Raw genomic sequence first — 18797 nt, 5'->3', positions numbered from 1 at the left:
TCGAAACATTTGCCACTCTTTTGCACACTTGCATTTTTGGATTTTCTGCAATAGACTTCATAAGCGATGACGATATTATCAACAAGTTTTCGATGTTAGAATTCTCCGTTAGTTCATACAGAACTTTTTATAAAACAAGAAAAATAAAAAGTTTTCCATATAATTACTCGAATAGACATGCTATTTTTTTCTAGTAACTATATTCATTTTAGTTTACAGTTTACTCTTGTTTCTTCTCCTCCTCCGAACTTTGGACAGACAATTAAGCCTCGTGTAAACCAGAAGCAAGCGCGATAACTGAGACTGAAACTAACAAGATAACAAGTTTTGCGCACACCAACACATTCAGTTATATTTTACTACATTAGTCTAGCATAGTAGATATTTAACTAACTTGACACTTTCACAACCTTAAGTGCCTGACTTAAGATGATTCATTTTATTTTCAATAGGGTAAACTATTAGTACTTTCAGGATAATTTTACATGGAATATTATAAAAAATATCCATTTTGATACACATTCCAAGGAGTTCATATAAAATGAAATAAATTTTCAATAACTGAGTGTGTTGATTATTTAGTTACCTAATAGATGTCTCTAATTGATTTCTCTATTAGCCTGAAATTACTTTCCACAAAGCCAATTTTTCAAGTTTGATTTTTTTCTCCAATATAGGCGGTAATATTGGCCATTTATCATTTTTCTCTTTCTTTCGACAATAAAGATTTCATATTTACAATCCCAATATGCTGTGGACATGACCTTAACAGTCAAAAAAAACGATTTTTACTTCCTTGGAGTAATATTCGTTTACATTTTTAATGCGGGCGAACTTTTGTTAGCAATAAACCATCGCAACACCCACCTAACATAGCTTTTTCATGTGTAATCTTTCATGCAAAAAATACATACCCTTTCAATTGAAATATTTACTCCATTAGCTATTACATGTACCATTATTCAATGATCGCTGAGTAGTTACAGTAAATATTCAAGATACGAGGTTTATTTCAAAAGTATCGAACCTATCCTTATATCTCCGTGCCAAAACTTCCGGGCGCCCTCTGAGGGACATGGGCGCCATCAGTAAGTTTTCAAGTCGTTGTTATGTTAACGACTTTAGAGTGTTTTTTTTATTCGTCCTATTTTGTTATTGTTAAAAATGGAAGAAAACTTAGATCAATGAATTTGCATCAAATGCTATAATCCTGAAAAACTAGCTTGATTATTACTGGTGATAAATCGTCAACATAAAAGCACCATGAAGAAAAATGGAGTTAATTTTGAATGCTTTCTTTTATTATGAATTTATTGTGCAACACGAATATGCTTTGAGAGGTCACACGATGACTAAAGAATACTATACAATGAAAAGAAAACTGTTACAAGTAGTAGTTCGCTGCTACACCACGACAATCCCTCATCGTATTCATGGAACCTTCTGCAGCCGATATTTAACAAAGCACTAAGTCGTACAGTTTCATCAGCCTTCGTACAGTGCTGATGCAGCTTCCTGCGACTTTTGGTTTTTTTCGTAGGCTCGATACTCTTGGGACAAATCTCGTGTGTTGCCAAAGTAATCATATTTGTTAAATTTTCAGCAGTAAATATGGAAGTAGGTTTCACAAAAACGTTAGTATAATATATTTGTATATAAATAAATAGAATTATCTTATTATCATAAGATATATGTTATCTACCACATCAATGACATTTAAAGGGTCTTGAAGTAGAAATATGAAACATTGCTCTAATTCTGAGTAAGTCAAATTTCATTGTTTTTGGCTGTGTTAAAAGTCTGAGGTTTCCAATTCCAAATATCTGGAAATGGGAAAAGAGAGATTGGTTGGAAAGTGAAATTTGCCCTTCTTTGTAGATAAGGATTCTAGAACTAGTTATGATGAACTTTATATTTTATGTGTTCATATAATGAACGAAAGCATTTATATATATATATATATATATATATATATATATATATATATATATATATATATATATATATTCTTTATTTAAAAATACACTTATTCAAGTATATATTATGAAACGTCCACTACGGTCCTAAAATAATTAAAATATTTTTGATCTCTTCTTCTACATCTGTTCAACAATTATTATTCTTCAATGATTCAATTCAATTTAACAGTGTTCAATCAAATGGGGAGTATATAGTCATCTTCCGAGAAGATGGTGAAAAGTGTCTCTAAACAAGTATTTCAAAAACCCTCTAATAAAAAATGCTCATGAATGGCTCCCTATAATTTACTTTTTTCCTTTCTGAGAGCACCCATGACTCATATACAAATGTTAAAATCGATTATCTTATTTAAAAACTATCAATTTATTATTCTTATAGATTTGTGCTTCGTTTATAAAAATTGAATAGTATGAATACGCTTTTCATCTCTTTTAAGGACGATGGTGTTTCAAATTTCTGCATAATCTATTTTTCCAACCAATTTTTTTTATAATTTTCAACAATCAGTGTTTTCTAACACAATTAATTTGATATTGCGCTATTATAAATAATCATAGTCATAGTACATTCATATATTTAACTCTATGCAATAATACTTAAATCGCCTAGAGTTCAAAAAAATGACAACTTATAATTAGGCTTTAGTTTATTTGGTTGAATATAAAAGATATTTTATTATGTATCTCTAAAAAGACCATAAGCAAGGTCAGACTCTGGATGAATTTCCAAGCAGAAATTGTTCAATTTAACAGTGTTGATGAGAACCTTTTGTTGTTGAGGACATGACACCAGCTGTCGCTATTTGCTTTTTAATATCGTTGTTTGTATTAAATAATTATTGCATTTGTTAGTTCAATGACAGTAAAAAAACATGTCCTATTTTCCAGAAACCAGTTCCATATAGTATTTAACATTTTTGTTTTTAGCAAGAAGATAGAAAACTACGGCAAAATGACACAAATGACACAAGAAGAAATTGTTGCTGCTGTAAAAACAGTCGCTCAAGGGTTGGAAGCCTTGAGATCAGAACATACAGGAATTCTACACAGCCTTCATGAAGCCCCCGATCCTGTAGTTAGTGAAAGAGCTGGCTTAGTGCAGCAGAGCGCTGATATGATAGAGCTTGGTCTTGGGGAAGCACAGGTAATGCTTTTGCTATTTTAAAACAAAAAACTATGTATATATTTGTTATTGAAAACCTGTCATAAATTGATATATATATATATATATATATATATATATATATATATATATATATATATATATATATATATATATGACTTTTGTTAAATTCCGTAAATTAATTAATTATTATTATATTATTCTTATAAATTTAACTATTGTGTGATTATATGATGCTACTTCTCATACCCACCTTTAATTTAAAAATGGCTTGGGCAACTCTATGCAAATCTTTATTTTTGTGCTTTGTTTCTTATTTGTTTCTTTTTTTGTCTCTAAAATTCTTTGGAGGAAGTTTTTAGAATTTTTAGCAAATTTATTAATTTTTCTATTTATTGAATATATTTTTCCTAAAGCTGATAATTTACAACCAAATTTTTATGCGAATGTTATTATTACCTCTATTCTGCATATATTTTTTCTTGGATGTACAAAATCATTGTTTTTCATGGATAAAAAGATATTTATCTTTTATTATTTTCCTTTTAATAATAAATCGAGGTGTTGAAAATATGCTTTTATACATCATAACTTTTTATCTATTTCTTTTGAATATTCTAGGATTACTTTTATTTTTTCAATAGCAGGAATAAGTTGTTTTTGTTTCATTAAAACAAAATATTCTTTTAGATTAATTCTGTATTGAACAACGTATTTATTATTATTATTACATGAAAGACTAAGCTAAGAGCCTTTATCATTTACCTATCCCGCATAAAAATTATTATTATTATCTAATAAACATCTTTTACTATGGAGCATGTGGTCATTTTATGCTAAATATTTTGAATATATATTGGTCTTGACTTGCCACCAAAAATGTGTGTATTACAGTTAAAGCATGTCTTTTTAAAAGGTGATTATGGCATTAGCCGCACACTTACAACTAGTTGAAGCTGAAAAACAAAAATTGCGTACGCAAGTTAGAAGATTATGTCAAGAAAATGCATGGCTTCGTGATGAATTAGCCTCTACACAACAGAGATTGCAGTCCAGCGAACAAATGGTCGCTCAATTAGAAGAGGATAAACGTCATCTTGAATTTATGAGTTCAGTGAGCAAATTTGACCAAGATGTAACTGATGACAATGCATCTGAACAGTCAAAGAGTGAAAAACCCGATCCAGTAGTAGATCTGTTTCCAGATGATGAAGCAGATGACAGGCATAGTAAGTAATTTATTCATTTTAACTATTTTGCTAGTACCACTTCTTTCATGATAGTAAACCTCTGCTACTGTGTATTATTTTTACCATCACATAATCTTTGTCCATAATCATACTGTTTATTCAAGTTTTCCATTAATAAATTTCTACAAATAATACATTTTATAAGAAAATCTGATGAAATAACCATCATAATGCACTTGTGTTGTTGTATAGTCATACAGAGTTCATGAAATAATTTGATTTATGAGGATGGTTCTAATTAGCAAATGGTAAAATTATTAAGTTTCAAGCTCCCCTATGAATATTTAAGATACATAGAGGAACAATCATTGTTATGATTAATTATTATATTTTTTGTAATTTTAATAATTATCTACACAAATGTCTGATTATTATTAAAACGATGGTATATTAGTCGGTTGAATATAACTCTTTTTTCCCTTGTACTATGTCTTTTATTAGTGTCCTTCCTCCCCCTTTGTCCCTTTGAAATTATCATTCGGCTATATTTTCCGCCAATTTCTTCTTTTAATGATTTTTTTTTAAGTTTCCTTGCCACTCGTTTGCTGTTATTTTGAAGATCGTTCATCCATGAATCTCCTTTCTGATATCATTTTTCAATTAGTCACAATCTTTGTATCTATACTGTTTTCTTCCCTGTTGAATTTCTCTAAATTATATATTGGCTTCTCTCTTTCTTCATATTCATTTTTACATCTCATTGAGCTATACTATTCTATAATTTGATCTTATTTTTGCTTCAATTCTTTTTAGCTTTCTGTATTTTTAATGTGTGCTCATAATGCATTTTAGTTTTCTTTATTTTGATACAATTCTATATTTCTCTTATATTTTGATTCCGTATGTCATTAACTGTTTTCAAATCATTGTTGTACAAAATGTCTATTTACTATTTCTTATTCATATTCTATCAAGTGTTTTTTGCCTTGCTAGTACTTTTTCTTTTCCCGTTGGTATATATTTCAATCACATATTTAGTATTATTCGCTGGAATTTTACTTTCTTTATCTAATTAATCAACTTATCTACTTCCTTTTCTGCTCTCTAATCATGTAATGGCGGTATGGTGTGTGTATTTACCTGAGTATTTGTATGTATCCAATTACACTCTTTTTATTCCACTTAAATGTAGCATTTGAATTTTTTATATCCATTTTATTATTTTTATTGGTTTTCCTGAAATTGTGTATACCTATATTTATTACTCCATTATTTACTGTTTCATTTTTACTTGACTATGTGATTGACCAAATATGTATATCTAGTTAATTCTGAAATATATCTTATTCTAGATATGTCTCCTACACCACCAAATCAATTACAACTATCTCAACAAGTAAATGCTGGCTACGAAATTCCCGCTCGACTCAGAACCCTCCATAATTTAGTTATACAGTATGCTTCTCAAGGTCGATACGAAGTGGCAGTACCTTTGTGTAAACAAGCTTTGGAAGACTTGGAAAAAACCAGTGGACACGATCACCCTGATGTAGCTACCATGCTGAACATTTTAGCTCTTGTTTACAGGTAACATACATAATGCGTTTCTAAAATCAAACATACATTTATTTGTCTTTAAAATTAGTATAATGAAAATGAAATGGTCTGACTTTACGGTTTATGGTGAAGTATGCATATATATGAGATCAGTATTAGATTTGATATACTCAAAGTTCCCAGGGCATATAAATGCTGGTTTTTTAAGAAGACATCATTCCAACATCAGTCATAAAGTGAGGCGACATAATGAAATGGGTTCGTACCATTGAGGACCAGGAGGGGCGAAAACGTTGCACTAATCAAATTGATCATTGCTTTTTGAGACAACCTGCTCTCGGAAACAAGAAAGTCACAACAATTTGCTAAAAAATGAATCACCAGATGTTCGAAATGTCGAACGGTAAAAGACGTTTACATAAAGCAGAGTTAAGCTACAGAAGACAAGCCAAAAAACCCTTACTTACCAGAGAACATTAAGTTCAGAAATAAAATTTTGCAAGACTACATCAGTGATTGCAAATGGGCTCTGATGAAACTAAAGTTAGCCTTAAAACTCTAGATGGACGTGAGTGTGTCTGGCAAAGGCTACGAGAATGGTTTGCCAGCAGTAATATCTCTCCTAAAGTGCCTTTTGGTGGTGGCTCTAAAATGTTTTGTAGACGAAATTGCTTCGATGCTCGTACGGAATTGGTCCCTATACATATGAGGTCTATGAATGCCCACTATTACTTAGACAACATTATTGTCAAATATGTAATGCCTTTTGCTCCATTATGATGGCTTATTTAGGCATTTCCAGCAATAACAAACTTATGGGAAAAATAAAGCAAATTAAGGTCATATTCGACTAATTAGTAGGTGTTCATTATTATTTCAATGTAATTTGGTTTAATTTTGTCTTTATATTGTAAATAATTGTGTCCAAGAGTTTATTTAATTATTTGTCAAGTTATTGCTGTTGAAATATTATTATATTTTCAGGGATCAAAACAAATATAAAGATGCTGCAAACCTTTTAAATGATGCTCTAGCAATAAGAGAAAAAACTCTCGGAGAAAATCATCCAGCTGTAGCTGCTACTTTGAACAATTTGGCTGTGTTATATGGTAAACGTGGAAAGTACAAAGAAGCTGAACCATTGTGTAAAAGAGCACTAGATATAAGAGAAAAGGTGCTTGGAAAGGAACATCCTGACGTAGCTAAACAATTGAATAACCTGGCTTTGCTATGTCAAAATCAGGTAAGTACATCATTTGTGATAAAATGTAAATAAATAATATCTATTGAAATGGCGTTCTAATAATATATTTACTAATTATAAGGATGCAACCAAAAAAGTATTGTATAAGCAATAAACCATTTTAAATTTGTTAAAAAGGTAATTAACTAAAATTAGGTGTTCTATTATTAATATAGGAATTGACAGACAGGTCAAAAGTAAAAATTAGAGATATGTCATGCCACAATCAACATTTTGAGACTCTTTAACTTTCTTTCGAAATATTCATTTGTGACAAAACCATCTAAAAGTACAGTTTGACATAATCACTAATTACTATTCAAATTGTTGTAATGACATATGCTTTCAATTGTTTAAATTATTTATTTACTGAAATTACAATAACCAGCCTAATTACTTGAGAGGAACTTTTATGAGGGTAACCATTTTTCAGGGCAAATATGAAGAGGTAGAAAAGTATTATCAAAGGGCGTTAGAAATCTATGAAAAAAGGTTAGGCGCAGATGATCCGAACGTCAGCAAAACCATGAATAATTTGGCTTCTTGTTATTTGAAGCAAGGCAAATACAAGGAAGCTGAAGTTCTCTACAAGCAGATCCTTAACAGAGCACATGAACGGGAATTCGGAACTATTGACGGTGAGAGGAGATAATGCGTTTTGCTACCACAACTACTTTCACCTTTTCGTACACATGATTTGGAATTAGTTATTTTCTATGATAGACCTGTTTAGATTTAAAAAAAATCGCTATTTTCATAATATTAGAAATAAGTAAGTAGATACTAAATAGACTATATAAAAATAATAATATAGTTACGATAGATAGTTTTGAATCCTTTGTAAACATATTTACCAGCTTAATTACCATTGTTTCCTACCGTAATTATGACTGTTTCCATTCATATACATGGTAGCTCCTCACAAATCATATTCGAATTTATGGTATAGGAGTATTTAGAACTGGTAATTTTTATAATTATATCATAACGATAAAGTATTTGTGTTAAATATTTTTTTTAATTCATAACTAAGCAGGTCTATTAAAATATATATGAGTGAAAAAAGTATTTTTGGTAGCTTTGTTAAGACTGTTTATTGTGTAGCATAGATTAATGCATGCAAGAATGGGGTAGAAAGTAATATTTGGATATTTTCAATTGCTTTTTTACCGGTAATAAATTCATTGGCACTAAAAAAGTTGGATGTTTTTATTTTATTTATTTTATACAAAGGTATCACAATATTAAATATTTTTTAACTATTTTTGTGTTATTTATTTAACAGAAACCTGTCAGTTTGTATTTTCAAAAATTTGTATTTCAAGCTTGATTTTTTCACAAATTGATTTTATAAAGGTGAAAATTCACCTTTATCATAGAAATATTGAGCTGATAATGTACGAGATATAAAGACAAAAAACACCTGAATTTTGCTTGTTTCCAGCTTATCATGATATGCCTTATTAATCGCCAAACAGGAATATAGCGTGCATCCAAATATACTAAAAATATTCAGGTCACAAAGTAACAGTCAATTACTTTATACTTTTTTCATCTGTCGTTTTTTTTACATTTTTTAACTGTAACAATGTACAGTGCTTTCTGCTCATACTTATCACCAAATAACTCCAAATTTAAATTTTTTTCAATTTGCTTCACCCTGTCATATTTATATAATCTAATGTTCATTTATTTTACTAGTATATAGCTTGTTGTTCTATACTTTATCAATTACCAGGAATATAGTTTCCTCTAAATATATTGATAATATTGTAAGTATTTAACAATCAATCTTTACTTTGTACAATTTTTAAATTTTAAAAATATTGAACTGGTTTTCCTCGTTTCTTGACATTTTATGGCAATAACAATGAACAGCTTCTACCACTCACCATACAACTCCATCTTTAAGAGCTGCAATATGCGTGCTTAAACCTGAAACATATTTAAATAGTTTGTATGGAATGTTTATTATCTAAGGACAAAGGTCAACTTTACAATTGATTATTCAATTACATTGTTAAAATTCAAAGGTGGCTGTGAAATAGTATAGTAGTTGATAGTTTAAACAAAATGCTACATTTTTATGGTAGACGGATATGTAAAGATAATGAACAGTAATTTATTTTGGTAAACGGGATTTGTATTTTGGAGAATTAAAATCATTTATCAATAAAGATATATTTAGTAAAAATCAGACAATGTGATTTTATGCATTACATTCAGAATTCTGCTTATGGTAGTTTCATCATTTCTAAAAAAAGTCTTGATTTATAAACTATATGACAATGATATTATGAAGTGAAAGGCACTGAGTTGTATTTTCATATTAAAACTTATTTTATTAAAGTCATTTTGATACTCTGTTGGGGAGCAAGCTCTGACATTGCACATTATAAAGAAAATCAGAATATAGGATTGTCAACTATTCTATTGTTAGAGCTTTAAAGTTTATACCCAATATTTTTAATACTGTAACTTATTTTAAGCTTGGTTATTTTGTATAATACTTCAATTTAACTTCTAAACACTTTTTGGGTAACTATTTTTATCCAACTGAAGATTGTTAATATAAAAACTTAAGCTTGAAAGGTTTTAATTAACAAAATTTGATCTCTAACTTACTACTAAAAAATACACTTTCCATCCTCAATTAATACTTATGAAACATTTCTTGAAGGACTATTTTCATACCAGGTAAGACATTTGTGTGTATATGTTCAGTTAAACTACTAATCAATGAAATCCAGCTTTATATTTCTTTATTCATAGCTTGCTTTAAACCAAATAAATGCCTCATTTGTATTATATTCAGTTGATTTTAAATGTACATTGGTACCCCTTACTTTCACAGTTTCAACAGTAATAAATAAAACATTAACATTAATTTGGGTCCTTCGTTCTTCATTGTAGAGCTCAATAATATGTTAATTTATTTAAATTTATTATTTTGTACGTTAGCTTCGTTTTTATTTCTTATTAGCTATATTATAAAACAATTTGACACTCGAGACAAAAACTGGTTTATCACAGCACTAAATATTTTTATATTATAGCTGTATGTATGTAAATAACATTGCTTAGTTCTTAAGTACTGATGGTATCAACCCATTCACATACTATTTGGACCTTAACTGGTCGTCACAAATATCTGAATGGTTTAATACGGGCATAAAAATTATGAGTGGGAGATGTAATAAGTGATGAGTTTATAACTCAAAATTATACCAATGAATTGAAAATTACAAAAATAAACTATAAAAATTCCAATTCGTCTATGTTACATTCTTACTATATAGTTATTATGTTTTAAGATTTAAAATACATTTTACTAAGCCGAAATAAAATTTTCAATGGCTACAACGATTTCTAACATATTACTTCCGAAAGTTAATATATTTATCTTGGAAGTCCTTGTTACAAATAATGGGTAGGATTAATGCAATGTAGATTTTTTGTGGGAGTACTGTGATAGTTTTAAATTTATATATTACAACAAAAAGTATGAAAATTAAACTAGTTGTTATCACATACTTTGTAGTTTGAGTTAATTACTCCAATTTATGGCAATCTATTGCTTTTCTATATTATATTTTGATTAAGAAAAAACATGGAAGAAATTTTATGTTGGTGTAACTTTTCTGATTTATCTCGTTAATCTAGTTCCCAGCATTATTCATTATCAAACAATAAACTCATTTTAGAGATTAATTCTTCTTTTATATCAGTTACGTCGAATATCAAGAGATGTTTATATTGATTTTCATTATTTTTCTTTCATTACAATCATCACAATATAAAACTATATTAAACAAAATTAATTAGGTAAATATTTAGATATATATGTCATTATTATTCAACACAATACCTGTCAAATAGACATTATTCTAAATACCTAACAATGTTCATATTGTATAGTTTTCTAAATTACCAAAATTTGTAGATTAGCATTTATATTTCATTCATGACACGCAACAATTTCGAAAGTTTCATATGTGTATGTTTTTATATTTTATTGTAGGTGAAAACAAGCCTATTTGGCAAGTAGCAGAGGAACGTGAGGAGAATAAAGCCAAAAATAAAGAAAATGTACCATATGGAGAATATGGGGGCTGGCATAAAGCAGCTAAAGTGGATTCTCCGACTGTTACTACAACTCTTAAGAATTTGGGCGCTTTATATAGGCGTCAAGGCAAGTATGAAGCTGCTGAAACCCTAGAAGATTGTGCCCTACGCAGCAGAAAGGAAGTGAGTAGGATTAACTACCTAATATATTTTAGTATTAAGATTATGTCTTCAAAATTTTTACTTTAAAATATCATTAATTTATTGAAATTTTTTAAATTATTGGGAAATATATAGGTAATGAACTGCTAATGAAATGATTAATTCTTCAACTATTTTATCCTCTTTTGTACGTTTTCAAGCTTAGTACATACTTTATATCAGATGCAGCCAGCACCATACTACACGTATGATGGTAATAATGATAATACTTGATATAAAACATATTTAAATTCTCTATTATCAAAAAACAAAACATTTCATCCTAAATTTTGTGAAAACTTGTTATAGAAAATTTTTGGCGCTAGAAAATTCTTTTTTGACGACACAAATGAAAATTGGTATTTTTGATAAACTGTACACAGTGTAAAGCTGCTTCCATGCTCTTTGAATATGTAACTTTTTCCTCTTGAATGTCCCTTTGTCTCTTGACCAACATATTTTATGTACAACATAAGTAATTTTTCATAAAACTGAATTTATTGGATATTATTTATTGCTATGTGTCGGAATATACGAGTACTAATAACCACTGGCAATGTTTGTAGGAACTGACAGGTCATGTAAGTATACTGGGTTTTAGTGACTAGTAAATTTCTTTTGTACGATTGGTAGATGATATCTAAATTTGTATCAACAGAATTACAATTAGCAAATATCAATTGTGAAGCATGGTTAATTGCTATCAAAAAATGATATTACTAAATCATTCAATAATAGATATCTCAAGTTTCTCAGTTTGGAACAGTTCATCATAAAAAGAATACATTTGTTGAGAAGTTTTATCATTTTTTGATTGAAATAATATCTCGTAAATAATTTTGTTTACTTCATTTTATAGAAACAGTAGTAAAGGAATGAATATTCATACAAATTGCCTGATATAAAACAAGATAAAAAAACTTGTAAATTTAAACCAAAGAAAATTTTTTGAACTGTACTCTGTTTTTTTTCTGATGTGGAAGAGAGACAAAGACAACTTGAAAAATTGCATTGTAAATGTGAATTATATAACAGATAGTTCATTAGAATGATAATCACAACAATACGTAATATAAGCATATAGACAAACACACCAACTATTTCACACCCCGAAGCACAAGTATTTCATCTACTTTAGGTCACATTCATTTACTTAAAAATCCCAATTCATTTGTGAAACAAATTCGACCAGTATATTAGCTATTTTTTAGTTCTTGAGCAAACACATGTGTTTCATCCATTTACATATTGCTATCTCAGCTTTTCATAAGCTCTCTAATGATCTCAACTTAAGATTCAACACGCCTAAGGAATACAGGAAAGATCCACTGCATTTTACAGTTTAATAATCATTTAGCTCGCTCTCTCCTTTCACTTAGAGGCAAAGTACAGCTAAATAAATATATTTCAATGATTTCAAAGTATTAATTAAAATGGTTCAAAGCTAAAATGAATTTTATTAGCTTCTTCATAAGTTTTAATTTTGGTAAGGGAATAAGGTATTTTAGAGTAGTAAATTTTTTAGAAGCTGTTCAAAAATTCAGGTATAATTTGATATACTATGTAATCATTAACGATTCATATATTGCTCATAACTGTTCACATTTATAGTGAATGAATTCCCATAATCAGTTTGTAATAAACAAACTTTTACAAAGTATTCAGAATTTGTAGGAAACAAGGTTTTTAAACTGTTAATATTAAAAATATTATATTGATATTAATATTATAATTGATATTTTATTGACATATATATGTCAATATATATATGTATATATGTATATATATATATATATATATATATATATATATATATATATATATATATATATACATAAATATTTACAAACATTAATAAAATAACAATTGTAATATTCAATGGATAATTCATTATCTGAATATTCCACAGAATCTAGGAAGTTTCCACAAATTGATATAAATAAAATGCAAATAGAAGATACCAATACTATAGAACTGCTTATGCATTGAATTATACTGTTGAAACCATATCAAACTGTTAGTAACGATCGAGAAAAAGATAATCAACGTATTATTTTGCCTTGACATCAACAATACTATATAGGAATTTTTGCTCTGATACAATATTTGCTGCTGTTTAAATATTGGCGATTTTCAACTTTTTGGATGTATTTTATACTGAATTTTACTGACACACTTCCGTTTAAAGTATGTAGCATGTGTTGTATTTATTTGGAAATTTATTCAACTTCAAGAATATAATCTTCTGTTATCGTAAACAAGATTTTTTATTGTTTTTAGGCATTGGACATTGTGAAACATTCTAGAAATCTTCTGACAGATGATAGACGCAAACCCGGAAGTGTAAAAGAAAAGACTTCTCGCCGAGGTTCTAGAGAATCTTTAGATATGGCTTATGATGGAGATGAGGTGAGTTCCAATAAGTGTGTCTAATAAGCCCATCTATTTTTTGACTTAGGGTTAAGTTTAAATTATTATAATAGATACTGTTCATTTTCATTATTAGTAGTAGTTTAGTAAAACTGCATTTATTTTTGAATTTTTTGACAAGGTACCACTGTCATTTTTCATTTTTGAAACTTTTATAAAAAAAATTTTTAGATAATTTTGACTTAGCTTCTTCCACATTTAGAATGTATTTGACATTTAAAAATTGCAATAATTAATTACTCAAGTTGCATTACATAAGCTTAGGTCTAATATGCTCAATTCACAATATGAATGGGAATAGAATCTTAAATTAAGAATAAATTATGAGCTGATATGCAATTATCTGAAAGGTTTAATATTATATGTGTAAAAGCTTCATAATTCAACAAAATTATATTCAAATGAGTATCAAGAAATACTCCATACTTCTAAAATTATTATTGTATTGAAGAAACTAAGTCAAGAATAAAGTAGTCTCTTCAACATTTTACGTAATCTGGATAAACAGTTTGATATTTGAAAAATGCTTGAAATATTTCTTGTAGATACGTTGCAGACTGAATATTTGTAGATAACTGATTAAATTTATATGCCAATACATGTTATAAACAAATTCAGTATTCATAATTGGATTATGTTGAAAACTGTTCTATCAACATGATATGATGAATGTCAAATACAAACACTATTTTTGATATTCAGTAACATGCATTGGAAAATATTGTTCCAGATATTCTTTTAATCTTTCAGTTTATTTACAAACTTAGCAGACAAGATTTTTTCGCTTATTTTTACTAACAAATTAACAGTAACTCATAAATATGTATACAAGGTGTTTCTAACATTTTTTCGATGACTAAGGCATATATTGCAATTGCAACTAATCAACTCATAAGCTTCTGCTTTTAAAATATTTACGCAATTTACTCATTACTACAGTAAGTAGGTATGTATTTCTGATACCATTAGTAGATAGTGCTAAAAAAAGTTGATAAAAGTTGTTGTACTGAACTAAATAAACCAGATTGGTTAATAGTATTCAATAATAAATATTTAGTTTAAACCAGTGGCTTCCGTTTCTCAATTATATTCAGCTCAAATACCAATTTGTTCATTATTAATATTTGCTTCATGAAACATAATGTGTACGTCCAAATTATAGAATCTACTTCGTTTTTAAGAACTAAAGTTTTCTAAAAAATTTGGAAATTGGATTTTTATAAACAAATTGTGAAAGGTTCAAACATGTGGTAACTTGATCGTGGATGCTTTTCAATAGATGTAGATGTCATGTGATCAATTTAGTAACAAACATTTCATTCATACTTGAATATACAGAATTTTTATGTATATTCCACCACATAATGAAAAATATTCAATAATATAATTCTCTTCAACTCAACGAAAGGTTAGCTTTGACGTGACAGATTTTCATTCAATAATTATTTACTAAATAAGAAACATCTTCAAACTAGTTTTATATTCCTTTTTAATTAAAGTTCACCATACCACATAATACTTGAGGTGATTAATTATTTTAATATGTTATGGGTATTACAGGACAAATATTTACCTATATCAGTACTTTTCTAAAACTTCATCTTTATGAAAGAGAACAAGTTTTATAATTCTAGTAAACATGGTCTACTGATCATAACAATACTTATTGGTACTAAGGAACCAAACTTTTTCTTTATTTGATGTATCCTCTTTTACCTCTAGGTTGTGATATCTATAATGTTTTAAAAATAAATTGGATACCGATTTTTATACCCATTTTGTTTATAATATTTATCCAATATAATGTTTAAAATATAAAATAATATTTTATGGGTAGATTTGTCCAATGATATCTTGTTGGTTTTTTTCATTCTAGTGGTTTTTCAGCTAAATTTATACAATGAATACTAATAAAATATGAACAGAAGTTCCTGCTGGTATGTCCAAGGTCGAATCTTGTGATGATGTATGTTAACAGTTTTGCTATTTTCATGTTTTCTCATTAACAGTTGTTTACTGAGTGGTAATGATAGTAAGATTTCATATCAGATGTAGTGGAATGGTGTAGGTTTCTAAAAGTATATAGTCATGACAAATTAGAAACAATTTTTTAGGATTTGAATTTTTTTATCGATTTTTGAAACCACTGGTTTTATCTGTAAGAAGCATCTTGTAGAACTTCAATTGAGAAAAATGTACTCCAAAGAGTAGTATTTTTGTGAAAATGTCATTATTTTCTTAATTTTTGAATTAAACTAAAACTGATGTTAGATACTTTCGATTAAAGTTTATGGATTTGGTACTTATTTCTATACAAAGAGTAAAAATAATATATAAACAAAAATTAATGGTGTAATATTTTTTGTGCATATTATCATGATTTGGTAAATGGAAGGTTATTTAAAATAGTAATAATACTCACAAAGATATTTAATCCACGTATACTGATAATTTGATATTTTTTGATAAATCGTTGGAATTATTTTTAATAAAACACGGTGTATAAGTGCTTCATTCAGAAGAGAAATAAGTTATCCTCCATACTACACAATTATAAAATATGTCATTTTTATTAATTACTTTATATACTTAATAAACATTATGTTCCTCACCAAAGGATATTTTCAAAAAATTATTGCATGTTGATTAAACTTGTAATTTTATTTAATGCGTTCATATAACATAATTAGAAATAAATATCAAAGCAAATTAAATATAAGACTTTTCAAAATATGAGATCAGATAAAGAAAGTATTCTCACCAACACTATCCCTAATAATGGAATCAATACTAATAAAAAGTGGATAATAGTTTATGTAAATAGTAACTCGAATACTGTTCAAGGATAAGATTTACAGTAAAAGGTTGTGAAAAATAAAGGAATGACGAAGTCCAGGATGGAAACATACTTCTATTTCATTAAAAAACCTTGAATTTTAAATAATTCGGCAAAAAAGTCGATAGTCGTCAAGTCTTATGAACAACAAAAGATTCCTGGTATATCAGAGGAATTAAAAAGTTCATACATTTTTACTAACTAAAAAATATTAACTGCGACAAATCGGAATTTAGTATATATGAGAAATAATGAAAATAGAATAGGAATAAAAATTGCAGATGTGGGAGCAAATGAACAATTGGCTTTATAATAAGAACTTATATGAGTGATCACATCTTTCCAGGTATTTAAATATTTACAGCTTTGAAAGAAAGCATATAGAAGAAACTTTGGCCTAGAAATAAAATTTATGATTACTAAAAGTATTAAACAAGGTTGTTGCTTATAGTCGACATTCCTTGAAACACTACCAATGGTTGATGCATTGTTTATACACCATCTTTCGTGGATGAATTGGTCATTGAGATACAATATATAGATGTCATCGAATACAGAACTTGTGAATTGATAGAGTAATGTAGCAAATGTGGTTTAGAAGTTAACGTTGACAAGAAAGAATATAGGAATTGGAGAACAACAGAATTTGCTACTGTCAATGGGACAAACACAAGTATAGCAATGATTACATATATTTGAGAAACTCCAAAGATGGAACACTGAAGTACGAACAAAAACGATTTTAATGCTAATGGGTGTATTATGGGACAATGAGAAAAAATTGATTCATAAATAATATAACAATTACACCTCTGAAGCTAACCTATGAAATACAAAAATCTGAAATATATATAATAAATGAAATACCAACGTATCCATTGTCAAAATATATGATGTGTATTTAGTATTTATTCATTTCATTGTTTTATTTCTTTTGATCTTTGATAAATAGAAAGAATCTTAATTTGTTTTTCCTTACTAGGTGTTTTCATAGATAAATTTACAAAAACCACTTACTATCACTGATTACCTCTGTTAACGCTTAATGAAATTGAGATAAAAGAAGTGAAGTATAATACTTTCCATGATGATTGTTGAATGAAAAGAAGTCAGTTATAACAATACAATCTATCATTAAATTAAAGATTCCAGATTAAAAATATTTCAAATGATTCCTTTAACTCCAAGTTAAATCATTTTTTATTTCTTAATTATTTGTTTATTAGTTTTTTATCCAGATCTTCAAATATATAAATAAATTAAACTTATAAAATTGATCAACCAATTTATTGACTATAATTTATAGTATTCCTTATTGAGAGACCGACTTAATATGCGAAATTTAAACGTTTTTGATTCTTGATGTTATTTTTTGAAGTGTATAGAAAAGTACTATGCAGCTGGTGGTACAAAAACAATAAGTATTATTTTTACAAATAATGAAAATGAATAGTTCTCGTTTTTTTTATTCTTTATAAATGGAACATTGTTCCCTTTACTCAAGTATTACTTTGCATTTTGTCTATTTACATTTTGTATATTAATATCTGTTATATTTTTTAATTTTGACGATTTTTATTCCATGTGGCAGGTACACAATAATATTTTAAGGTGAGAATGTATTTAGCACAATGATAATGTTAAGACAAAAGTTATTCTTCACTCTATGCTTTATGTATCAGCTTATGTAGCACCTCTCTGTAGTTGCCTAATTTTTCCATGACTTTGGTTTATTGTAAAGTAAGAAACAATAATGGAATTGTAATTTTGTGGCTTCTGAATCAATAAATACAGGTAAAGCAATGTTCGTACGTTATTTTTTCCACTATAACCAGCACACAACACAAATCTATAAAGAAATAATTTTTATATGATTAGTGACTCATACTTACCAATTTAAATTATCTTTAAAGATTGGGTAGTTACACCTTCAAAAATAGCATCAAGAACCATGAATTAGTCAAAAAATATATTCAGATTTTAATTTGAGTCACATGCATTTTAAAAAATATATTGATTGTTATATGTTTTAATATTGCTAAAATTTTGAGAACAAAATAACAGTGAAATTTGTTTCCCAATAAAACTGTTATCTATAATATAAATTTATATATCACGGAGAAACGATTAAATAATATGTATTTGCAATTTTTAAGTGTATAAACATTTTTTA

At 27.9% G+C, this 18797-nt stretch overlaps 1 protein-coding gene across 6 annotated transcripts in view; it reads left to right on the top strand.

Moving 5' to 3' along the window:
- LOC130897711 (kinesin light chain) overlaps window positions 1–18797 on the top strand; it is a 28311-nt gene that overhangs the window by 6182 nt on the left and 3332 nt on the right. For all 6 annotated transcript variants that reach the window (XM_057806594.1, XM_057806602.1, XM_057806619.1 and 3 more), the window contains 7 exons: window positions 2907–3123; window positions 4019–4331; window positions 5645–5879; window positions 6834–7092; window positions 7526–7730; window positions 11114–11340; window positions 13639–13767. In XM_057806594.1, the coding sequence (XP_057662577.1) occupies window positions 2907–3123; window positions 4019–4331; window positions 5645–5879; window positions 6834–7092; window positions 7526–7730; window positions 11114–11340; window positions 13639–13767 (1585 nt within the window). The remainder of the gene's footprint in view (window positions 1–2906; window positions 3124–4018; window positions 4332–5644; window positions 5880–6833; window positions 7093–7525; window positions 7731–11113; window positions 11341–13638; window positions 13768–18797) is intronic.

The sequence above is a fragment of the Diorhabda carinulata genome, chromosome 1 (assembly GCF_026250575.1).
Source record: "Diorhabda carinulata isolate Delta chromosome 1, icDioCari1.1, whole genome shotgun sequence".
Lineage (NCBI taxonomy): Eukaryota > Metazoa > Arthropoda > Insecta > Coleoptera > Chrysomelidae > Diorhabda > Diorhabda carinulata.
Note: the sequence above shows the minus strand (reverse complement) of the source record. Positions and strands in the feature narration are given on the sequence as shown.